At 46.2% G+C, this 25,928-nt stretch overlaps 1 protein-coding gene across 1 annotated transcript in view; it reads right to left on the bottom strand.

The window, feature by feature from the left end:
- FAM155A (family with sequence similarity 155 member A) overlaps positions 1-25,928 on the bottom strand; it is a 536,157-nt gene that overhangs the window by 8,871 nt on the left and 501,358 nt on the right. Inside the window, exon 2 of the mRNA XM_032496676.1 lies at positions 16,483-16,654. Within this exon, the coding sequence (XP_032352567.1) occupies positions 16,483-16,654 (172 nt within the window). The remainder of the gene's footprint in view (positions 1-16,482; positions 16,655-25,928) is intronic.

The raw sequence follows: 25,928 nt of genomic DNA, 5'->3' as shown, positions 1-25,928 counted from the left end.
TTGCCCACGCCAGTCTCACCGGCCACTCCCAGAGGGAGCTCCCCAGGGAGCGAGCACAGCTGTGCGTGCCAGTTCACCCTCCGTGAAAGAAGACCGCTGAAGTCAGCGTCCTCCTTCCTGGTCAAATAGGGTATTTTCCACCTTGGAGCTTGTAGGAACTTCCTTCATTCTCAAAATTCAGGAATGTTTGGAATTTGATCTAATTTCTTTAATTTTGCCAAAATGCGGAGAATCACTTTAATCTGCCAAGAAGAGTGTTTCTGAGGTCAGGAAACAGTTTTCCTATTCATTCTCTAATTGTCTTTTTCTCCTTTAGTTTCCTGTGTCTTGTGTGTTTTCAATTTATCACATCCCCTCTCACCACGTTTCCTGTCCTGGTCTGCGCCCTGCGCTTCAGCTCTGCCCTCTTCACACTTACCCTCCACTGTGCTTATGCCAGTCAACCATGATCCTTGACATGTATACTATATTTGCAATTTTTTGTTGCTCTGCAATATCTATATTTTAATTCAGATGTATTGTTACGTATGCCTGCTTCCCAGCCAGATTCCCTTTTCACTCTTCTCTTGTTTTAAAGGGTCTCCATGTTTTGAAACTGATTGAGAACAGACGCTGTCTAACATTACCTTTGTAGTAACTCTTCTCAAATATATGTTACCATTCTGCCTCTCAAGCCCTGTCTTCCTTCTTTTATATAAAGTATATTTTATTAGGTTCCATATTTAATTTTCTGTATGTTAAAAGTTGAATTAGCTCTCCCAAAAATATATCTTAAAGACCTAAATCTTAGTACCTTAGAAGGTGACCCTGTTTGGAAACAGAGTTTTAAGAGACTTAAGATAAGGCCGTTGGCAGGGTGCTGGGAGGGGCCGTGCAGAGTCTAGTATGACTTTGATGGGTTTTGGTTTTGCTTTTTTGTTTGTTTTTATATTGGGAGCAATTACTTTCTTAACTCTGTACACTCTATTCATACGTCTATTTCTCAATCCAGTGATTTTAGATCCTATCTAGCTGTCCTCAACTGAAAAAGTTGAGTGAGTGCTTTACCCCATCAGTCTCCAGATTTGGCCAGCTATTGCTTTTGTTCTAAACTATGGTTACATTTTCCTACATATTTTTATTCTGTATGTTAATTTTGAAAAGTGAAAGTGAGAGAAAACAACGCTTGGGGTTCATTTACTTCCATTTCATTACAGTAGTATCGTTCAAAGGATTTTAAATACCAGGCAAAATAGAGGATTACTTTTTATACTTTATCAACTCATGAAAATCATGATAAATTTAAGTAGCTTAATATGTGGCTCACGACCTTCTTGAGCATTTTCTCTGAAGTCCCAGTTGTCTTTCATTTTTTCATATAATCAGAAAAATATTACATCCTCATCCCTATGCCGCTAAATCAGTTTCATAACCAGACCAACTTCAGTGCTCTAGAGTGAACAGGCTATTTCTGATGCACAGATATTACCTTATGATTTATTTTGCTCCACCAGAGACACTGAAATCCTCCATGACCATCTTTCTTGTGTCACTCTCCTGTTCTACGAGACTAGAACTACAAACAATTTTTCAGATGAGATATGTAGAAAGTAAACTTTCAAGAGTATCCATATTCAATTTAAACGAACTTCATTCTCCTGCTTGAGCGACACTTTGCCTGGGGATAGAACCCCAGATTCACAATCTTTTTCTTCTGGTAACTTTGAAGGCATTACTTCATTGCGCCCTAGTGGCCAGTGCCAGGGGAAATTCTGATTGTGTTTGTTTCCTGTTGATGTAAATCACCACAAACCTAGTAGCTGCAAACAATACTCTACTCACTCGCAGTTCTGTAGGTCACAGTCTAGGAGGTTGACTGGTTTCTCTGCTCAGTGTTCATAAGGCCAGGACCAAGATGCTGGCAGGGCTGAATTCCTTTCTGGAGTCTCTAGGGGAGAATTCGCTTCTAAGCTCATTCAGTCTGTGGGCAGAATGTGGTTCCCTGTGCTTGTAGGACTGGGGTCCTGGCTTTGATGTCCTTGCGTGCTATTGGCTGAGCTTGTTCTCAGCTTCCAGAGGCCCTCCCCATATCCCGTGGCTCACCTTTCTCCATCTTGGAAGCCCAGCAATGGCATTCTTCTAATCTCTCTTACCTCTCCTTCAGCCCCATCCAAGTGAATCTTACATTGTGTCTTTCCAACTGACTCTGCCTTCTGTGCATTTCAGTGCCCGTGTGATTAGAGGGACCCACCTCGGTAATCTAGGATAATCTCCACATCTCAAGTCCATAACCTGAATCACATCTACGAAGTCCCTTTTGCCATCTAATGCATTCACAGGCTCTGGACATCAGCTCATGGGCATCTTTCTGGGGGACTACAGTCTAACACACTCCACCCTCTGGCCCCAAGGATTCACATCCACGTCACAGGCAAAATATCTTCACTCTATCCCACGGTCCTGAGTCTACACCCAATACAGCATCAACTCAAAGTGCAGAAATCCCCCCTAACCCATCAGTCCCAAATCCTCAAATCTCATGATCTGAATCACCTGAATCACGTATGGATGTGACTCTGGGTACAATCCTTCCTGGGATGCGATTCCTCTCCACCTGTGAAACCAAGAGGCAAGTTATCTGCTCCCAACATGGGATGCTGAGACGGGCATAGATGAATAGTTATATAGACACTCTGCTTCAAAAAGGGAGAACCCAGAGGGAGAATGTTCTAAACTGTGGCTCTATTCAAAGCCCTGCATCTGCCTTTTTCCCTTCTGTACATTAAAAAAAAAATAGTCTCCATTTTAACTGTGTAACACTTTTTAGATTTTAGAGCTTCTATGGATGTATCCCATTTTGCAATTTTTACTTCAGTTTCAATAAGAATTAGAGACAGGTGGGAAGTAAGAATTTGGTTTTGGTTTGCCAGCTCGAACTAGAAGTCACATCCACATTCGCATTTAAGTCACACACAAATACAGTGGTTTACTCATTACCAAGACCATTTTTCTTACCATCATGTAAAACCTTAGTATTGCAAAAAGTAGTTTTTGAAATTAGCGTTTCACCTTTAATATCCCTTCATTTTATATGTACTACAGTAGTGGTTAATTGTGAATACAACCTACTATTTATTTAGAAATAACTTACAAAAAATAGAAAGTTAGCACAGGCACCCACATTGTATCTACCTTTTTTAAGGTAAAAATAAAATAAGTGACCTGCCGAGATTTTGCTAATTTTCTAGGATTGTTTTTCATTGGGCTGGTAAAGCAAGACAAAATGAGAGCTCAATCTCAGAAATCTCGAAAAAACATTTCCAAATCATAGTGACCATCTGCAGAAAGAATGAGACATGAGCATTTATATATTGGTAATTTTTACAGTATATTTTTAAAGTAAGGGCAAATTTTAAGTAATTAGGGTATACATGTAAAGTAGATTAGTTTTTGTTGTTTTTGTTTTTGTTTTGACAGGAGCCGTGGCAGAGGTATCAGATCCACATGATGAGTAAGGCCTGCGTCACTGCCACACCTAACCACTCCGCCTGAAACTGTGACCCCGAGCCAGCTGCCGATCTCCAAAAGAACAATAAGCATTTGTTTAATGAGGGGGAAGGAACCAAGGGGTCATGCACTAGTACCCTGAGCTGTAAGAGAATGTTTGAATAAATTGGATATGTTAGCACACAGATGCAGGCTAACAGTAAAATAAAAGTACACACCAGGGAAGAAAAGGGATACAGATGCTCACTCTGGCTATGGATGGCCGCTCAGAGTGGAAAGCCAAGTGCACATTTACAGGTTGCTCTAAAAACTGAAAATCATACCGAGTGAAATTAAAATAAAGGCCCACATTGAAACAGCAGAGAAGTTCTTCAAAGCCTTCACTCATTCTTTAAGACCACAAGCTAAATTGAGGACTAAATCAGGCACTTGAAATGTCTTAAGCTCAGCAGAAAATTTCCTCAACAATGGGTCCTAAATTTTTCTAGGATTTTACTAAAAGGACAAAGACTGTCTTCTACAGCCAGGGATAATGCAGTCTCAACGGAACTAACACACGCTGTTAACTAGCGCATTTTACATTGTTATTTCCCCCAGAGGGGTTACAGTGATATTTTTAGTTATGAAAAATTTATTCTAAGAAAATAGAAAAGTAAAGACGTTAACAAAGAAAATATTTGCTCACCAAAATATATCGTTTAATTTTTCAGCTCATCCCTAATGACTCCCTTTAGGGGGGCCTTGATGGAGACTTCACAGGATGGGGTGGAGGAAAGCCACATGGGTTCCTGGAGGAGGAGTCAGCGCACTGGAGAGAAGCCGTTTGCATCTGCACAAAACGTCAGAGCATCACAGGGCTCAAGGCAGGGGAGTCCGGTGGGACAGAGCCCTCTTCCCATGCTGATAAGGTACCAGGTACCAGGACTTGTGCCAAATGGGGCTGGTAGAAGTTACCAGAGGAGGCGATGAGCAAACGGCTCCTTCTCTTCCATCCCTGTGAACCAGCCATTGGTAGGAGATGCCTTCAGTTTTCTGCTTGGGCTGCTCTCACAGATGGGAAGAGTGTTTATGGGATTTCAGGAGGTGCATCTCATGAATTCAGAGAAACTTGTTTAAGTGTGTTCTATGAATCTGCATTACAGGAGAATGTAAAAAACTGGACCTTTCAGGGACGTGTCCGTGACTTCGTGGGGAACACTAGCTAGTTCAGCGTCGTTGCCCAAGGAGCCACATGAAGACAATTGTATGGTCCTCGTTAAGAACATTACCTGTTATGTTCCACTTCTATTAATTTGTGCTACTTTTCTCTGTGGAGTGGCACAGTGGGTTCACATACAGTAAATCAGTGTCATGGTTTCATAGATTGCCCAGTCTTTTTTTTTTAATTTGGAGATCCTTGGTAACTATGACTCTGCAAAGGAAATATTCTTAAAAACAGGAAACTGTATAAATCAGTCTGTGGCTGCAGAATCTAAAACCGAGACTTGTAATTGAAGAGACAGGTTTGCAAATGCTTTGATCCATCAACGGGTGTATTTAGAGTACGAACAAGATTTCCTGCTTTTCTTTCTAAAAAGGAAAACAGACTTGCTGCGCAATCACAGAACGCATACAAAGCTATTCCAACGTCTGTGTGCATGTCTGTGTTGCACAGACACACGGTAATGGCTTCAAGGCACGTGAACACCTCACAAACAGACACGGACTTCAAAAATGTGCTTTCTTTTCAATGAGTTGGGGGAAATTATTTTCCTAATTTGATCACCAGTTTATGAAACATTAAATGTGAAAGCTGTGACTTTCATCAAAATGTTTTTACTCAAAACAAATGCCAAAATTTTAGTTGGTAGTAGCTCTGACTCCAATGAACAGCAAATACTCTGGAATCATTAATAAACGAGATAAGGAAATTAGTCTCAATATTTTAGTGTCAATAAAAAAAGTTAACGAACAGGATGTTAACTGGAATGATTAAGTATCTTTATTTGTCAAAGTTGAATTACCTTCAACAGGTTTAACATCTGAAGTAGGACATTCAAATGAAATTGAGGTAATGTAAGAGAATTTTCAAAAGGGGTTACAAAAATACGGGAAGCGGTGACACTGAGGCAGGCAGGCAGGCAGGCCTTTGGGGGCCTATCTGCGGGTCCATTTGCAGAGGAAACGGCTCATTAGAATGCATTCTTCGTTAAAAATAATGTTGCGTTTTGGAGTCACACATAGTTTCCACTGAGTGAGATTCTGGCGGGCCATTTGACAGGGGGATGCACCCGGCAGCGGCATATTAATGGTTTACGGTTCCAGGTGCGACGGCACGATTATGGTTCACGCCGTCCAGCGGCACCTTGGATTAATTCTCTGTTTTGCTTCCAGACTGTTCCCACGGACATCACTGGTTTACACCAGACGTTAAAGACCCAGGACCTTAAAGTGTTAACACCATGCAAAGAAACCTGCCAGTGACTGCTAACTAGCCAGAGAAGGAATTTAAAGTGATAGAGACACAGTCCCTGGGAATTATTCTTTTTGGGGGTTAGTCAGGGCGGGGTAATTTAGCATCCAATTATGACTCTTACTTGGGAGACACAGAATATCTGTTCTTTTATAATAACAAAAGCATGGATTCTTTCCATTTTTGATATCACCTGATTTTATGCTGACTACATATATGTATAAAGATACACAGAGTAAATTGAGAAAATATGAAACTGGGAAGATATGAAGAATAATAAAAACGAGGTTTTGAAGTGTGTATCTCTCCGAGGCAATGCAGGATAAACTGATGTGCTGGGCAGTTGGGCTTCTCGGGCCCCTCCGCCTGATACATCAAACCTTCTGCTCCGTGTAAGTAAAACAGCCCCCTTAACAATGCTGTTTCCTATAAGAAACAATGATGCAGGGAAAGGAAAGTGTGCAGGGGGTGAAGACGAAAGGAAGGAAGAAAGAAGGAAGGAGGGAAGGAGGGAAGAAAGAAAGGTAAAGGAATAAAGATTAAAAAAGATTATGTATTAAATTAATAAGAGGCAATACAAAAGAAATAAAAAGACCAATGTAAAAGAGTTCAAACACTAGTATTTTAGTGAGCTGAAAAAAATAAGGACATGTACGATTTTACTTAAAACCTCGAGAAGCCCTCGTCATAATGCCCCGTGCTCACACAGGAGTGAGAAATGAGAAGCAGAGCGCACTGGCGGTGAGAATCTATGCTGTTAAAAACTTTCTGAGTTTTTGGCAATAAATATCAAGCGCCTACAGCTTTTGCGCGCCCTTTTACCTGTCAAGTCCAAGTCAGTGAGTTTCAGGAACTGAATCAGAAGTCTACAGAAATAAGTGTACTGATGTTTTCTTAGTAGCATTTTTTAATATAGAAAAATTTTTAAATTTATTTCATTTAAAAAAATGAAAATGGAGAAGAATCCCTGGTTAGTAAAACACTCTCTTATACTTACATCCAGAGACGTTATGGTGATGAGTGAATAGTTCCCTCCCCCTTCTCTAATTTGTTAATACTTTATGCAATGCCGCCAATCTAATCGATTCAATTCGTCTACTTCTGCTGTGTTTTCAGGTTTTGAAAAACTGTGTGTTTCTCAGGCTATGAAACCACTTCTATCAGTCCTCTTTCTAGCACCAGCATCTCGCACAATGCCTGGTACGTCAGGGATGCAGGCGGCAAAGTGATGGAGCCCAAAAGACGTCCGCATCCCAATCCCCAGAACTGGCGAGTATCTTGCAACGTGGCAAAAAGGAATTCAGGACGCAGACGGCATGAAGGCTGCTAATCAGCTGACCTTGGAATCGGTAGTTCATCCAAGTGAGAATAATCTAATCACACGAGCTCTTAAACAGAGAGAGGGGCTGAATGCAGTGGGTAGAAGAGACGTGATTGAAGAACTTGCTTCTCCATTGCTGCCTTTGAACCTGAGCACTAGAACCACAGCCAAGGGATGTGTGTCGGGGGAGCTTCCAGAAGCCGGAACGCTCCGTGGCAGATGGCCAGCAGGGAAGCAGGGACCTCGGTCCTGCAGCGGCAGGGAACTGAATTCTGCCAGCAGCCTGACCGATCGGGAGCCAGACCTTCTCCGACAGCCCCCAGAGAAAGCCGTGATTTCAGCCTGGTGAGATCTGTGTCCAGCTTCTGGCCTCCAGAACTGCGAGGGAATACGTTTGTGTTGTTCTGAGCCACCAAGTTTTTGGCAATTTGTTAAGGCAGCAATAAAAAACAAAAAATGGATGCAATGAGCCTTGTGCAAATGTTTGCTGAATGAGTGAAAATGCAAGAGAAAATATTTAGAGGGAAAGGACACAGAGCAGAATCCTCAGGAGATAAAACGTGTAGGAGAAAATGTGACGTCACCCACATCCAAGACATTTACACTTAGACGTTCCTCCCCAGCACAGCAGGCATTTTACAATCCAAGTAGGAAGAGTTTACGACTCTCTGGAGTCAAAAAGGAAGAGAAAAGTACAGTGAACCACGCTAGATGGGGAGTCAGATGCCTTGGCTTCTACTGATGACTTTATTATGAACTTAGGGAGAAGATTTAATTTCTCTATTCTTCAGTTTTCTTTTCTGTGGATTTAATTGTTGAGCTATCGTGTTGGACAAATACGCCTCGGGAAAGCCCCTGGCTGCTTTTTCACGCGTGCAGACCTTTCTAGGTGATCGCTGTAATCGTTAACAGTCCAAACCTCAATCCTCCAAACTGTCCCGACTCAAGCACCCCCGAGCCAGCGTGGAACCCGCCATCGAGAGCTGGACAACAGCTCACGTCCTTTCAGCGACAGAGCTCCCTGACTTTCCGCGTGGAGCTTCCCTAATGACACTTCCACAATTGCCTCTTCTGTGCTAACTGATGGAATGTGAAAGCTAGCCACAAATTTCATGAAACTGTTACATAAAGTTATTAGTCTGTACTTCCTTCCAACACCGCAAGAGTGGGTGAGAACAAACACACCTCCAAATGGAAGACAATTTATCTCGAGACAGAAAGCAGATTTGGCTAGACTTTACTCCCCTATAGGATTTACTTTTTTAAGATCTGTTTTAGGTTCATAGCAACGCTGAGCAGACAGTACAGAAAGTGGCTAGATTTTCCAAAATAAAAATTCACTAACTGCAGTTTCCTGAGATGAAAAGTTTTCAGATTCATGTTTAAAAATCTTCTAATTATTAAGCCAGGAATGCACACACACAGCGCACACAGCAGCTCTGCAGACTGGACGTGGTTCTAAATTCCTGCAAAAGAGCTTCATGAAATTTATGAAAATAATTTGATTTTACAATTAAAAACGATCTTTAATGGTGAGTACTTGCCTCTTTGCCATGACTTTCTCTGCATAATTACTACCCTCCAAAGCCTCTTGGCTGAGCTCTTTCTTTGCCTTTATAATTCCTTTTTATTGCTTTCTCTCCTCTAATCCTCTAGAACTTTTGAAGTAGGCAAAATCTGTCTTCCTAGAAGGGTGAGACATTATTCTGTTCTTGAACAAACAACACGGGCTGTATCTGTTCTCTTACACAGTTGCCAGGCGCTCCTCAGAGCTGCCCTAACCAAGTGCCAGCGATGGGGCGGCTGCGACACCGGAAATGCATGCCTTACTGCGTTGGTCCGAGACCACAGTGCTGGCAGGGGGCCAGGGGACGGAGTTTGGCCTGTGTCTCTCTACAGTGTGTTTCCTCTGTGCATGTTTGTGGGTCCAAATGTCCCCTTTCTGCAACCCTGCTGTGAGATGAAGTGACAGGTTTCGCTCTGACTTCCAGCATCTCCAAATGTGGCCGTATTTGAAGACGGGGCTTTGAAAGAGGTGATTAAATTAAAGTGAGGTCCTTAGAGTGGGCCCTAATTCAACGTGATTTCTTATGAAAAGAGGAAATTTGGGCACACAAGAAGACCCCTGGGGTGCACCCAGGAAGGGAAGGCCACGTGAAGACACAGCCAGAAGGTGGCCCACGGAGAGAGGCCTCCAGAGAAACGAGACTCGCCAGCACCTTGACCTTGGTCTTCTGGCCTTCAAAACTGTGGGACAGCAGATTTCTGCTGTTTAAACCACCCGCCTCGGTGTCTTGTTACGACAGCCTCGCAAATGAACACATCCACTCGTGGTGATGGATTAGGGCCCGCCCTGAGGACTTCCTTTCAACTTGATTGCCTCCACAAAGACCCTGCTTTCCTATAAGATCACTTTCTGAGACACAGGTGTTAGGACTTCAACATATGAATGGGGGAGGGGGACAACTGAACCATGCCACCCAGTTTGGGGGCCCATTCAAGATGTAAATTCCCTAAAGGAGCTGTCATCATTTATTAGGCTCTGTTTTAAAGTCCCAGGATCCCAGGAGGGTGAGCGCGGTGCGTGAGGTCTGAACGTTCAATGTGAGTATTTACGCTGCCTGTGACAGGAGTGCAGAATGTGACGCACAGACGGCTTTCAAAGGAAATACTGATATTCTTTTTGACTCTGATGGGGGGAACATTTTGTGTTCTGCAGTGCACCTACCAGTCAGCCCCCTTTCTGGAATCATCATAATGCTGCTGGCAGACAGGAGACACCTGCTGGCCCTGCAGGGGGTCACCTACCCCCCCCCCCCCGCCCTCCTGGGGCTCCTCCCCACCTTGGACTGGCCTCTTCTTCCTCACAACAGGGACCACCACAGATTCCTCTGAGTTGTTCCTCATCAATGAATTCATTTGTTATTTGAGCACAAACTGTGTCAAACACCTTTAAAGATGCTGGGGATACAGCCATAAACAACAAACACATTTGGATAAACCTCTCAAAGCACAAAGAGGATGCTGCAGAGTGTGAAAATTATTGCCAAAGAAAATGTTAAAAATCGTTTTGAACAGTGATGGCATCATGGGTATAAAAACAGAGCTTCTAAATTTTACTGATCTGAAGAAAATTTCCCATTAAATATCAAGAGTAAACACGATGATCTGATACCGCAGAAATTACGACAAGCAATAACCATCTCACCCAGTTGTGTCAAGTCAAACGACCAGAAGGACAAGATTTCAAAATCGAGAAACATGGTTCATTTGCCTTTTTAAAATCTATGGAACACGTTATTTCCTCATGGGACTCAAACATGCCGGACACGAGGCAGAAGGTCCCTTAGATTCACAATGCTCCAGGCAAACGTCTCAAGGGACCTTGCGTCCTTGTCTTTTCCCTTCACACTCAAGTACTTGTAGGTCTGCGCGCGCGCGGTCTGAGAAACTCGCCAACCCATCTGACCGAGGGCGCAGCCTTCGGAGCGCAAGGCTTTGCCGAGAAGGGTGCCGGGCAGCTCTTTCCTTCGCTGGAAAGGACGGTCGAGGCAGGAACTACGCCTCGTGTTCGTTTTTAATGTGAAATCAGGCCTGTTTATTGAACTGTTGGAAACGGCACTGCACAGGCCACAAGCTGTGTGTCCATCTTCTGTTTCCCCTGCGGAGGGACCTTCTCCAGCTGGACGGCAGAAAGGACGCCTTTGCTTACAGGCTGATTTCAGGACGGACCGACTGGCCGTTTCCACTGGGGGAGTGACCCCGACACTGGACTAACAGTCGGGAAATAGAGATCGCTTCTCATTCCTGCAGGAACAGGCTAGTGGAGGGGTCGGCTCTGCTTAATCCCGCATAGAAGCAGAATCAGACTAGGTGACGTGTGTAATTCAGGCTTGTTCTAAAAGTGACCGAAGCTACAGTCACGTGAGACAATCGCAGTGTCCAAAGCGGTTCAGCGCCCAGAGCAGCTGCAAGGTGGGGATGCGCGCTTCACAGAGGCGCTTAACCGCAGACAGAACGAGAAACGCCTTCGCTGAACAAGATCGCACCTGTTCTGGGAAACCCCTCTTTGCCCAGAGGTCTCCTTCCTAGATCGAAGTTCCGGAATTAAAACTCTTCCTTTGTTCTACTGCTTTGAGTGTGACCGTGTCAGTGGTAAGCACTTCTGAGTCTCAACAGTCAGGAGGGCTTCCGGGGAACCTGCAGGATGGGGTACATTCCACCGTCCCCCTAGCTCTGGAGAAGCTCTCTGAAATTTTAATTTAACATCTGTCTGACCGGGGAGGACGACTCGACTCCGGATCATCCACGCCGCCAGGCCTGGGCCCCGCCGTCCCCAGAGCGGGCCCTGCGCCCTCACCCCCCGGCTGCATCCTCCACGAGACGAGCCAGCGCGCAGGGGAGACCCGGCTCCGTCCGCCGCTTGTGAGACGAGGAAACGGAGACCCAGTGAGAGTGACTTTCCAAAATTCACAGCTACTGGCAGAATGTACACATCCTAACTTCGACTCCAGGCTCTTCCCTGAGTCGGTCCCTTGCTCAGGGCAAACTTGAACTTACGGAGGGGGAAGCACACGGAGGGGGAAGCTGGGGAAGACGGTCTTAAACACGAGGACCTGAACTCGGATCTACGTATATGAATTTAATAAGCCTCAAAAAGCACGGTGTTTTAGTGGAAGACGCCGTCCCAAACACGTGATGTTACTATAGTTCACTTAAGGTTTAAAACATAACTTATTTTCATATTTCTTATTTTACTCTAATCATAGTCTTCCCTCCCATTTCTCTTTGGGCCTAAATTTTTCATTTTTATTGAAAGACTTTGTATGGATTCATATGGTGCTATAACTTAAGTGGTATTTCTTTTCTTTTCTTTTTTTTTGGCGGGGAGAGGTAATTAGGTTTATGTTTTTTTAGTGGAAGTACTGGGGATTGAACCCAGGACCTCATGCATGCTAAGTGCTCTACCACTGAGCTCTACCCTCCCCCCTGAAGTGGTATTTCATTACTCTTCTTTCAGAAAAAACAAAACAAAACAAAAACCTTGAAAAGAATGGAAAATTATTTTTTCTTCTAAGAAAATTTTTTTTCCTTTTAGAAAAGAATGAAACATATCCACACATTGGACAAAGTACAGAAATTAGAAATACCATAGATGTCCAAATTAAAATCTATGGGCAGCAGAATTTTCTACTAAAATACTCCATTAGTGAGAAAATCTGTTATCTTTCTAAAAATCTTTATCAACGCCCCAGTCCTCTCAGAACACGACTAGGGTAATGTTTTTTTCACTGTTGTGAACTCTTTCATGTGAATGACATGAAACAGCTTTAAAAATTCCTTTCTGATTTGATCAATATGCGTATCAAAGTATTTTCTCCCATCCTCGCCTGCAGGCAGTAATCCGCTTTGGGCCCCCTGCGGTGGCACAGCTGCGCCACCAGGGGGCGCCGTCCTCCACCACATCCTCACCAGGCCTGTCACCGTCTCCAGCATCAGCCCACGGTGTTTTCCCGAGAGGCGGAAACATAACCTTATCCTTGTCACAGCTGAAAAATGAAAGGCGGAATTTACACAGAATTCTCAAAATATGTTTTATCTCCATTGTCAGTAATCCCCAGCAGATCGACTCTTACTTTTTTCTTTCTTTCAGTAATTTGTCTATGAAAAAAACAGCAGCAAACCCTGTCGAGTCTCTCTCATCCATCAATCAAGTGGCAGTTTTCATAATGCTTGTTACCGTGGCGCCCGTGGCCTGTGGGACCGGCTCCTTCTGTTTTGCTAACGTTGGTTCACCATCCCAGGTAAGCAATCAAGGGTTTCTCTAGGGGTTTCGAGAAGAAGGCGGGGGAGTGTGCGGGGGGGCGGGGAGGGGTAATTACCACAATGACGGGTTGACAGAGGAGAATCCATGAATAACTCCACCCCGTCACTTTGAAGATGAAGAAACAGCCTCTAAACCAGCAGCCTAGGGTGTGAACCCAGCTTGAGGAAGGACCCACCTTGAAAAGTTTTAACTCAATAAAGCCTGACATCCAGTGACAGCCTCACCCCGCCAGCATCTCCGAATTTCTCCCTAATTAACTTCTCAAACACTCCTTCGGTAATGTGTCAGCTCTATTCTCTAACAGAAAAACCAAGGGCGATCCAGGGCGACGTGTCTCTCCTCCATCTCTTAAGACGGAGGCAGAACTCGCCACACAGCGAGGCGCTTCCTTCCTCTAGTTCTGTGGTTAGAAAGCTCGGTCTTGGCGCTGCTTTAACAGCCTCAGTCGAAGCCAATGTGCAGCAACGGGCATCACGCTCAGACATTTCGTTCTTTCAGATGAGCCGCCGGCTTGCTGAGGACCACAGCAGTAGACGATAAAAAAACAGGTATTTAAAATATCCCCACATAGGGTAAGTAATGTAAGCATCCTGAAGAAATGACGCACTACAGGTTGAATCTAATAACTGTTTTCAACATTTTAAATAACTCTTGATTTAAATAAACTTTGTGTGTTCTGAACCTTCTAATTGGTTCACTGATTCCAAGGGGCCAAGATGCACTTTTTCTGGTGGATGACAGGAGTTTCAAGCATCGGTACGTGTCTAATAAAAGCCTACGTGACAGGAGGAATTGGGGTCCTGCAATTGCAGTCTCAGAAAGACTGGACACAGAGGACTCTAGAAAAAAAGCCAACCTTACACCGTTACAGGGAGAAGCACCTGGAACAAAACTGACCCTCACTTAGGTGGCATCTGGAAGATGGAGTTTTGTAGTCCCATGTGCAGAGTCCTTCTCCAAGACTGACTCTTAGAGGGGCCCCCTTCCCCTTCTGGAAGCTGTGAACTGGGTGTATCTCCCTTAGTAGGGAGACAACTAGAATTAAATAGGTTGAGTTTGAAAGAAACGCCATCTATCTCTTCCCCTCTTGATGATAAATAATTATATTTTTCAGCCTATAGAATGGAAATAAGCCATTTATTAATTTTTTTTAAAGAGAAGAATTACTGGAGGCAAGCTTAAGACCAGCCCACTTGGTAAATTCCTTTTAAGATGCTTTTAGAATTTATTCTGCACATTTTGGAGAAGTAATAAAAAGAACAGACACTCAACTGACAGTGGGGAACAGAGGAGTCAGGTTAACAAACATGCAGCTGTGAGACTCCAAGAAAGCTTCTAACCTTTCCCCTGGACCTGACAGGTGACAGATCTCTCTTTTCCTGTCTGTTTTCCTCAGTGATGTAGTGATGGCTATGAAAACTCCGACTTAAAAACACTCAAAGACAATTAAAACCATAAGATGGACTTCGTGCACCTGCTGTGCAGAAAGAGACAAAATCCCAGGTCTCACTTCTTCCACAGCTGTGAAAGTGTACAGAAAAGGGGACAGACATCCAGACCTGTATTTCAGATTTGCACAAACAGATAAGGGCCCAAGAAGCAGGGAAAGATGGAGATGAATGCCTCACCCTTTGTCTGAGGTTGTTTTCTGCTCTGAGAACCTGGCGGGGGAGTGGGGCCACTGAACTTCTCCAGGAACAAAGCTACATGCGTGTGAATGAACAAAAATACAGCCTCTCCAGAAAATTCCACAAGTTACTCCAAAGTCCTGGAACCATGGGCATCTCATTGCCCCAAAGTCAAGAGTCAAAGGTCTTTTCTCGATGACCTTTTATTGAGAGTTTTATGTGAAAGACAAATAAATGAATAGCCTCTGGCTGGTGAACTTTGGCTCAGAGTCAAAGGAAGAAGATGTTAATAAATTCCTCCCTCCCCCCTTCCTCCCCCCCCCTCCTTCCTTCCTTCCTTCCTTTCCTTCCTTCCTTCCTTCCTTTCTCTCTGTCTCTGTTTCTTTTGCTCGTCCTCTGTCCTCCGGGTAGAGAGGAACTGTATGAAAAATGACCTCAGCACAACCCAGAGCATAACAAAAAGAACTGGCCAGTTCCTTTGCCTGCCTCAGATCACTTCCTACTCGGAAGACGGCCGGTGCCTAAGGAACGTGTCCTGGGCTCCTCCCCTGTCTGTGGCCCTCCCGGCGGATGGGCAAGGGGGAACCACTATCATGAACTGCCTCAGGGGAAGCCGGTGGCTCGGAGAGGAGGCATGAGAGAAGCAGGATGAAAGCCGTGTCTGTCAGCCTCCATCCGGACGCTCCTCCCATGCGGCTGGGCCACCAGGAAGCACTCGTCCGGGGTCGAGGCAGGCTCCGAGGGGAGATCCTTGCTGGACTGCCCCTGGAGAGGCCATCACTTAGAACAGTATGGCCAATGGGCCGGCCTGGAAATAAGTGAGCTAGAAAGAATCTGGTGATTTCTCATGTTGGACACCTCGATGTGTCACTCTGCTTAGAAGGGTTTCACAAAGGCTAGTGTAAGGAGTGGGTTTTCATGTTCCTTCTCGCTTATGAGTATCTTGTCCTTACAGCCTGTAAACTAAACATGCCATAACTCAGGCCGTCTGGTCGCCAGGACATCACGTAGTCCTTTCTCACCGAGAGAACCCGACCCACAGCTCCGGTGACCACATCATGACGGCCAAGGGGACGGTCCTCCCAGGCCCGCTCACCATTCATTTTCAAAGCAGTCTGCTCTTACCCCTCACATCTTATTCTATGTCTAAGTGGTGTCATGCATGCTTGTAAACATCCAGAAGCCAAATGCTGACATTTTGCCCCGTCTGAGTCATTTGCTGAAGGAAGTGAACATCGTTAATTGGAAATATAAGATTACATTGCATTGGCCCGTAACATGCGGCTCTAATGCACGAACAACTTAGATGGACATTTCTTTATACTCCTGATACTTATTTAAGATAAAGGTACACGGCACTTCTCAGAAGATGGACTTGGGACATAAGCTTGTGACCGATCTGAAGAAGAGACACAATTTTACTGTTCTTACCACATCATCTGTTCTTAGGTCAATACAAAGATGAGGCAGGTAGAACCTGACCAACTCTAAGCGAATCGAAGCAAATCTAATGATTGCTGAAATCTTGTCCTCGGAATTAGCCTTTTACAAAGTTAACAACTGTGATCACACGTAGACAACACGCAACGTGGCATTTCCACATCAGTCTCAGGGGCCTTTCAGGACATCTGTGAAGGGCAGCGTGGAAAACTCCTAACCGCATCTTCAGGGCTACATCAGTGGAGGGAACCAACCCAGCAGACAAGCAGCCCGCAGGAGAGCAAGCCCCCCGCGAGCGGCTGGGGGCCAAAGCCGCCCTGCACTGTACCTGTACAGATGAAACTGGACAGTCCCCCGTAGATCACTTCATCATTGTCGGGCAGTATGAACGGACACCTCGTCTGAACCTCCAAACAGTATTGCTTGCAAGGAATTGTCTTTCTGCAGTTAAGCTGGGCGACTTCAAAGTACTGGGAACACAGCCAGGCTTTGTAGACAATCTGAAAAAGAGAAGAATCAAAAATAGGGCGAGATGACAACAGTTCTGGCTAGTAAAGGACAGGCTGTACTGCGAGAAGCCCGCTGCGGCTTCAAATGGCTCCTAAAAAAACTCGCCGGCCCTTGCAGAAAGCATATTCACCCAACGCCAGCGGCAAGTGATGTCTTTGCATTGGAGCCAAATGTTCCTGGATTGAGCCCTTGCGAGAAGGCAAAAGGTAATATGGCGTTTGATTGGATGTAACTCGTGTGAAAAACAGTGGAGTTATGCAAGAGCTGAGGTTTTCGGAATCCAGTGATGTACAAGGAAGGAAGTAACGCTGTGGATACACTGTGGTTATTTACTGCAGGGTGCGGGGGGAGCTGCGCAGACCACCAGCTGTTCTCCCCGGGGGCACTAGATGGCGCTGAGTCCCCTACAAAGACGCCCCAGCGGGCGGTGCGGACAGGCTGCTGGTTGGAGCTTGAACTCCAGGGCACTGAACGCGTAGGGTGGGCATTAAATTCATGACTCACATCAGATACATGAAATGTCTCATCGTCCGAAAGCCCAGAAACACCCAACCCACACTCTGTAAGTCTTGTATTCGTCAGGAGCACGAGGAAGGAAACCTCATCAGAGCCACAACTTGGACCTGGGGTCTACATGAGTATTTGTTAAGTGTTTGTTTAATTTAATAAAATGTAAAAGGATTGTGATTTCAATTGTCTCTTTGTGATTGATAGGTATTTAGGAAAGTAAATGTTGAAAAAATACCCTATTCTACAATAAGGGAACAAACTGAGCCTAAGTCCAAATAACCCAGTGACAGAGTTTCCCCCAGCGGCTGTCCATGCCGTTGTGACTTAGGCGTCCCCGGCCCGTGGCTCCGCTGGCTTCTGATCGCCTGTTTCTAGGGTTAATACTCCTCAGGGAAGACTTTGTCGCCTACATCCTACTTGGAAAAGTGAACGGTTTCCAGTTACGCGTACACAGAGAGATCACAAACACCTGACAGTAACCCCAAGAATAACGGCGAGCATTCAGCCACGCCACGCTCTGTGCTGAGCAAGTTACAAGCATTTGCTTCCCATGTGATTCTCAGCACACACACAGATGGTAAGTAGTGGTCACGCTTTGCACACGGATAATCATCACTAATGGAAGTAACTGGACAATCCATGTTCTGCAGGAGTCCGAATTCTGCATGCATCATAATTATGCTATGTTTAATCTGAAAACAGTTTTTCAGAAGAATTTAAGAAACCAGAAGAGAGATGTCGGATTCATCTGTGATCAGCACTGCATTGCATGTACCTGGTTAATGGATGCATTTGGTAGGAGAAAGTTTGCATTGACTTTTTATGAATAACTACTCATTTGATCAAAGTGAAGTTTGATTCTTCAATCAAGGTGCCTCAGTCGGGGTAAAATGAGATACAGGTGAAATTCAGATATAATTTTAGATAGCTAAACATAATTTTACCTGCTGTCGTCAATGGTTTATAATCACCATATGACCAGATAGGAAAATATCCAAATAACTAGTATTCTTATAGGTCTTTTGAATAGGTCTTAACATAAAAATGTACATTAGAAATTGCACTAGAAATAACACTACAATAGCTGAGGAAACCCTGAAGACTTCTTAAATTTCAACCAGAAACGGCATGGGGCGTGTGGATGGAGATGTGGTGGTAGGGGTGGCGGGGCCTTCACTCTGGCAGAAAGAGGCTGAAAGCAGGAGCGGCAGAGAAAGAGAACAGCAGCGGGTTCCCAGCCGTGCTTCGGGGAGCTGAGGACGCTTTTCAAAATACCACTGGTATTTGTGCAGCACGCCATAACGTGTAATGGGATGCATGACACTTAGGATGTAAACAGAGCTATAATGTAAGAATAGTCAGTGTCTATTTTGTGGTTCCTGCTTTAGACTTCCTTTTTTTGGTACTAGAGGAAGTTGAGTATATTTATATATACAGATCTAACAACAATAAAATTCTCTTTTAAGGAAAAATCTCATTCTGCTTATTTCTGGGATTCGAAAGACTCCAGGTATCTCTTTGCCCTCAGGGAGTACCCGTGGGTAATTCCAGAAATCACAGGTATTTTTATGGGTCAAACTGTGTTCTTTCACCTCACAGCTTATTTTTGCACAATGATTCAAAGTAAAATGGTTTTGAAGAGCAAGTCACGTGCTGGACGTATAAACTCGAGCCTAGGAAACAGGCTCCTCTCCCACAGACAATGGGACGCCGCGTACGGAAGCCTCCTGGGGTCCATACACATCTGTCTTCTTTCCAAGCAGCCTCCTTAGCATCGCCCAGTTGAAATGGGGCCACTTTTATTCTGGTCCCTAAATGTTTTTTCATCTATACTTCCTTTGCAGGTTTTTTGACTTAAAACACTAGTAAGTCATCCAAGCCGTTTTTATAAACATCAGGCAGTGGTTATGAAGAAAAGCGGCCATGATTTGCAGAGCCACCGGCAGAATCCTGGACCTTCCGTGGGGCTACAACCAGCTGTCCCAGCGGCCTCCTGCTGTATCATTAGTTCTTAGGACTTAAGTCCTAGACTTTTGAAATGCAATGGAAGATCCCTTATTTGAGTCTTCAACATTTTCTACAATTTAGTTCTAGGAATGCACGAAGCCAGAAAGCAGGGTGAGCAGAAGAAGAAAGGGTGAAGTGCTAACTATTGTCATCAGTATCTGAAGAAGCCGCTCTGGGCTGATGTCAATAGCTTTTCTTAATGTGAAACCAGAGGGTACAGACCAGAGAGAACACAGACAGGTAGGCTGTCCTTGTGCGAAGAGGTGCTTTTGTCCCAGACAAGATGCAGACAAATGCACCAGGCTGCCTTGCCAGGTACTGAGCTCCCCGTAACGGGAAAAATTCCGATAGAGTCTGGGTAACTCCTGCCAATACAGCTGAGAGGAGGACCCTTGTGCAAGGAAAGTGCTCTTAGATCCTTCCCAGCGCTGCCATTTTACAATTTTTGAGGGAAAGGGGTTGAGAAATTTCAAGGTTTTGGCACAAACCCAAAGAGACAAGATGATTAAGTTTTTAAAGTCCTAAAGGATTTTCAAATAGAAGTACGTGATGAAAAATGAATACACCTGTCTTCTCCCCATAAGAACTCCGTCTGTAAGGAAAGTCAGAAATCTCTGTTACAGCGACTTCGCTTCTCCTGTGGAGAGAAGCATCGCGTCGTCCGTTTTCTCAGTGTCCCTGAACAGTAGACATGATTGTCGATGCTAAACAGTGGCGTTGGACAGGAACAAATGCACGTTTCAGGCCTCTGCAGACACATGGATAGCTAAGCTTCGTGGACCCCACCTCTGCCGGAGGCTGCGCCTCTCTGGGGAAGCAGCTCGTTTTCCAGGTAACTACGCCCGTGGAGGACACCTCACCCCATTTCCTGCCCCTTGGGAAGGACGGCTGACTGAACAACCGCGTTGCCCGACAGCAGCCCGTTGTAGAGTCAACAGGAAATACTCTCACGTTACAGGGTAGAAAAGGAAGAGCAGATGATGAAAATTGACCTAAATAAGAGTGACGTTTTTACTGAATAGTTGGATAACAATCTTCTCTTTCTCTCTTTATAAAAATTTTTTTTTATTTTTTATTTTTTTTAATTGAGTTATAGTCATTTTACAATGTTGTGTCAAATTCCAGTGTAGAGCACAATTTTTCAGTTATACATGAACATACATATATTCATTGTCACATTTTTTTCCACTGTGAGCTACCACAAGATCTTGTATACATTTCCCTGTGCTGTACAGTATAATCTTGTTTATCTTATTCTATATATGCCTGTCAGTATCTACAAATTTTGAATTCCCAGTCTGCCCCTTCCCACCCACCGCCCCCTTGGCAACCGCAAGTTTGTATTCTATGTTTATGAGCTTGTTTCTATTTAGTAGTTATGTTCTTTCTTTTTTTTTTTTTTTTTTATTCCCTCCAAAAGCATTTTTTCCTTTGTTATTTTTCCCCATGAAACCTTTGAGTTGTGTTTGGGAACTATTTCACAGACGAAGAAAATGAGTGACAGAGAGATGGGAGGAGCCAATGAGTGGAACCCCGGCTGGCCCTTTTTGCTGGGCTCTGCGTAGCCGGGACTCTTCTGAGCCTAAATGGAAAGTGATGGCAACACGCGGTGTCTGGGTCCCCGAGTCCTGGGTGGGGGGCAGCATTTCAGAAGAAAGGTCCCCCAGGTCGTCCCGCTGAGCCGCGGGTCATAAAGTGGGAGCTGGGCCCGAGCAAGTTCACAGTCGCCTGCAATCCTGAGCCCCTGCCTCCCTGGACGTGGCTTTAATGACGCAGCACACCCTTCGGACGGCGTCACCTGAGCAGTGCTCATTCCCAGCCCACCGTCCCAGACCTGCACCTCCAAACTTGCCCTTGCAATCACGCGCAGCGGGCTGGGCTGAGCGCCCCCGCCCCGGGGCTGACTTCTGGCTCCCCTCTGCACAGCGTCACCCCGTAAACCCCCTCGGTTACACAGGCCTGTTTGGAGATGGGAGCTAGGGGAGCACAGGGTGAGGAGGCAGGCGATGCCAGGGAGCTGTGGGCTGCTCGGCTCACTTCCAGACTTTTGATGAAGACTGTTTTTTTTCAAAAAATAATCCTCAGTTTTTAGGGAAGTTCTGGTTGTAATGGCACAATCATGGCTGGAAGTCCCAGGACACAGGCTGAGGGAGGGCTCTCTGTCCCCGGCTGTGGGAGGCGAGGCTGCGCTGTGGGGCTCTGGAAAGGGAGGCTTTATGTGGACGGAAGGGTGAGCCTGAAACAGTCCCTTCTGTGTTCATTACAAGTTCTGCCCGGTACCCCAGATAACTGTGATTTTCAGGCTTGCCCTTACAAATGAGGTCAGCACACCCCAGGCCAGGTCCTCGTGACCTCTCCTGGGTGTGCACGTTCCACGTGACCATGGCTCAGCTCATGAAAATGCCTAAAATTAATATTTTTCCTGTAGAGGCTCAGAGTCTCATCTCTTTTAAATACACTTGCCTCCCTTCCCCTAAATCTATGTCTACGTTTTAGAGCCAGGGAGGCGATTTATATTGTAAATATTTGTTAGCTATTTGAAAAAAAAAAAGGGTTACAATTTTTTATCATTAAGAAAAATGTCAGAAATTGCAAATGGCTGTCATCGTAGTAGAAGGCTGCGGTCCTCGTCCCCAAGTGTCACTGCGGGCTGACTCTTTACATCCGTGGCTTGGGTGACGCGTTCCAGGGGATCTTACTCTGTCAGCTCTGGTGCGTTAAGGCCCGCATTCCGAGCGCGAGTGGGGCTGAAATAATCGGTTATGTAAGCAATCGTCTGCTATGGTAACCGCCTCAGGCTGCTGCACCCTGATGCATAACGCATGTTGTTACAATTACGCGTCAGGGAGGAAGTCAAAATAAAAGTTCACATTCATGTATCTGAACGTCTTCTTTCTTCTACATCTGTGTCAGTGTCTGGTTAAAGCAGGTTGTACTCAGAAATCAGGAATACTGATGAAACAAGAAAAAGAAATCCCTGCTTAAGGATGAAGCAAGTCATCTGAGGAGGAACAGTCAGAGATGGATGGTGTCAGGAGACAGGCCCCTTGATCTGCCAGAGACTGAGAATGTCAGCACGCCTCGTCCTGCAGGGCTGCGTCCCGGCTCCGCTTCCTGAATCACACGCAAATGCCTTCCTGTTTTCTCTTGGTGACCCACTTTTTGGATCCTCTTATGAACACTTGGTCTGTTCCCCTGAGCTTCAGAATTTCCCTAGCTTCCTGGCGCTGCCCTACATTTTCAAGTCCACCCAACCCAGTCTCCCCACCACACCAGAACCCTCGTCCATCTGGAGAGGGAATCGGTCTGAAAAAGGCAGGACCAGCCCGTCCCGTCTGCTAGTCAGGTGCAGTACCTGGAGGCCCACAGACACGGACGTGATGGCAAAGATGCCAGAAAGCAGATCAGCTCTGCCAGCGACCTTGAAGAGGGGACGCTCTCACCCAGCGATGAGCTGCGAGGGGCGCGCAACAGGGGAAAGCAGAGAAGAGTCTGTGTGTCTCCAGCACCGTCCAGGGGACACAAAGCCAGCCCGTGTCTCCTTTCCCGCATTTCTCAGGAATACGCGTCTTGCACCGTCTGAGTCAATGACGTCCTGGGTTCACCTTCTTTCCCCCCCTCATCTCACTACGGCTTGGCGTCAGCCCAAACCACTGCACAGAAACTGTTCTTTCCAAGTGACCTGGCCTCTGGGATGTTAAAATTGGCTGCTTTTTTATCTGACCTCCTGGCAGCAGCGAGCAAGGCTGATTCATCTCTGTCTTGAGACGCCCGTCCCGCTGATTATGAGACTCCCTCTACCCCCGCTTCCTCTTGGCCCGCCCCCCACTCCTGCACTGGCCGTTCTGCGGTAACTGTTGCTGGTCTCCTCTGCCACACCTGCCCCCCGAATGCTGATCTCCCCAAGGCGTCTGTCCTCAACTGCCGTCACGCAGTGTTTCGGGGTAAGCGTTCACTGTGGTTTGGTTGTGGTCCTGAAGACAGGGAAGCCTAATTCCAGTGCAGCCCCCTCTCCCTCTCTCATCTCGTCTGTGTTCTGTGTGTCTCTGTCTCAAAGTTCTTCAGCATCTCAGTCTCTTCAAGTCTACCGTCTTCTCTTCTGGGAGAGGCAAGATGTGGAAGTCGCCCCCGGCCTCCGTCTGCTCTCTCCCGCAACCTCTTCATCGCCGAGCCCTAGGGGCCCATGTCCTAAGTGTCAGGACTCCGGGTCTCCTGGTTTCTGTCGATTCCAGCCGTTCCCATCCTCACCCAGCGGCCGCACCCTGGGGCCTCGGTCAGGAACGCCTCCGCCGCGCCGGCCTCCGCCCTGCACTCCGAGCGATCTTCCTGAAATGGACGCGGTTATCGCAGCGCCCACCTCACGTCACCCGTGGCCTCCCCTCTGCGCGCCGGGAGAAGTTCCGGCTCCTCAGCCGGCTCAGAGCTTCAAGACCTTGCCCGGCCGAGCTCGCGCCTCCTGGCCCCCAGCTCTCATCCTCGCTCTGCCGCCGCGGAGGGTGACAGGCAGGTGACCACATGTGCCTCGGCCTCGCAGCCCCGCCGCCCTGCCCTCCCCCAACTCGCCCACACATCCCTCCGCTGCTCGAGTCCACCGTCCTGTGTGACCTCACCTGTGAACCTTCCTGACACACGTCTGAAGCCTCTGAAATGTTCTCCTGTGGACTGACGCTGACTGCCACGCACTTTGTTCCTCTGTCTCCTTCCCAGGCTCCCTTGAAGGGGCCTGTGCACTTCTGTATTCCTGGTGCCCTGGGGGGGGGGGGGGCTGGGAGAAATTGCCCTTCCCTGGAATTCTCACCAGAACTTCACAGCATGGCCCTCAGGTGTGCACAGCCTGCTCTTGTGGTTTGGCTGGTGTGAGCCCGCCTGGCTCCGAGATCCTGCCAAGGGCGGACTCACACCAGGAACCTGGATATGCTCCCAAGATGTTAACCCCTGTAGATCCTTTTGAGATAAGCGGCAAACCCGTTTACTGGAGGACAAATAAATCCTACAGAGATACGATTTTAAAAGCCGCTTTGTGAATTGAGCCGCTCTTTCCCGGCAGACACTGTGGTTTAGGTGCAGAGTCAGGGCATGGGGTTGCTGGCAGCAGAGGAGGATTTCTGCCCAAGAGGAGGCACGGTGTGACTCAGGGCTCAGGACCCGTAGGAGGCCAGGAGCTTCCGAGCGCGGAGTTTCCTCCAAACTTGTTGGAGACGGACAAGCTGCTTTGGGTGGGATGATGGCAAAACGCGTCTGGAGGACAGGTAACCCTACCTCGTTCCTTTCCAACAAAGTTACTGTGCTTCGCAAAGTGAACGTTAGTAACGACAGAAAGAGGTGCGGTAGAAGCGCGCCCCGTGAGCGGGCGGGCGGGCGGGCGCCGTGCACGCGGGCGTTGGGTGGGGGGGACGTTCAGGAGGGACGCGGGGCCCGTAGGCAGCGACCGAGGGCCCAGGAACGATTAGGGAAAACGCGGGATCGTGGAGTTGCTCAACTATGTCACCAGCGCCCTCCTCCTTCTCTGGCCAGAAGCACCAACGGAGGATTTAACATCTATATTGGAACGGCTGGGATCTGCCAAAGTGCAGGCGTGGCTTCCCTGTCCTTATGGATAAACCCAACGCTGCGGCTGTGTCTGAGGTGATGGACTCCTTGAATAAAGGCACCAGATGGTGTATGCAGCAGAAAGAAGCCCTAAAAGCCCGGGGTCTGCAGAGGAAGATTTAGGAGATGATGGACATGGAATAACTTTGGGAAAATTCATGCGTGAAGTGAGCCAGAGGACTCAGGAAATACGGCCAGCACTTAAATTACATTACAAGCCCGAGATAATAAGTGATTCTGTTTAAAAAAAAAAAAAAAACAAAGGAAGGAAGGAAGGAAATTCTTTCTTGAAACTACTTCTGCATGTCGGCCATGGGTGGGCAAAACTGCTGTTTTCTCAGCAGCCTTTTCTAGAGGCAGAAAGGGACAGGGATAAATGACAGCTTCTTTTGTGGACTGTCAGCCAACCAATACCTTGAAGATGCAACTGTCCTACATGGCACGTGGTCCTCTAAATACACTGTATTTAATGTGGTTTGTATTAAGCGTCATCCAAGTGCCAGTGATCCTACTGGAATTTATAGCTTTAAAAAGACAGCAAGCAAACTCGAATAGAAATTCAGTTTGGAGTGCCACATCTTTAGCAGGTCGAGAACGTTGAAAGGGGTTTAAAAAGCGGGGAACTGACCTTTTAAAGAAAGAGATACAAGTGAGTCTGTAGGTAAATCTGGAGTGAGCCTTAAGCATCTCAGGGGAAAATGTATTTCTCCAGGAAAGGGGAGCAGGACCGTGGTGGGCTTTCCTTATTCTGCAGGACGCACAGAGGAATTCATGGAGCAGTTGACAGTGAGTGAATGAATGAGTGTTGCAATCCAGAATGTAGAGTGCGTTTAGAAAATGCCAATACATTCAGTAGAACTGTAATAAGTAATCAGTGCATTCCTTAAAAATGTGGATGTATTCATTTTTTTCATAAAACTAAATAGAATAGGACTTCCTGGAACTCCCTCACTTAATAGAAACACACAATAAAGGTATGAAGAAAGTCAGTGCATAGCTTTGTCATAGAACCTAAAGTCAAATACAAAAAACTTGCAATAATTAAGTAAAATTAGTTAACTAACAATCTGATCATTTTATACACAATTACAGGTTTACATGGCCTTCTACTGTACAGAACTGGGGTATGAGACGCTTTGTGGATCTAAATTTTCTACT

The sequence above is a fragment of the Camelus ferus genome, chromosome 14 (assembly GCF_009834535.1).
Source record: "Camelus ferus isolate YT-003-E chromosome 14, BCGSAC_Cfer_1.0, whole genome shotgun sequence".
NCBI lineage: Eukaryota > Metazoa > Chordata > Mammalia > Artiodactyla > Camelidae > Camelus > Camelus ferus.
The sequence above is the reverse complement of the archived record's forward strand: the minus strand, read 5'-3'. Positions and strand labels throughout refer to the sequence as shown.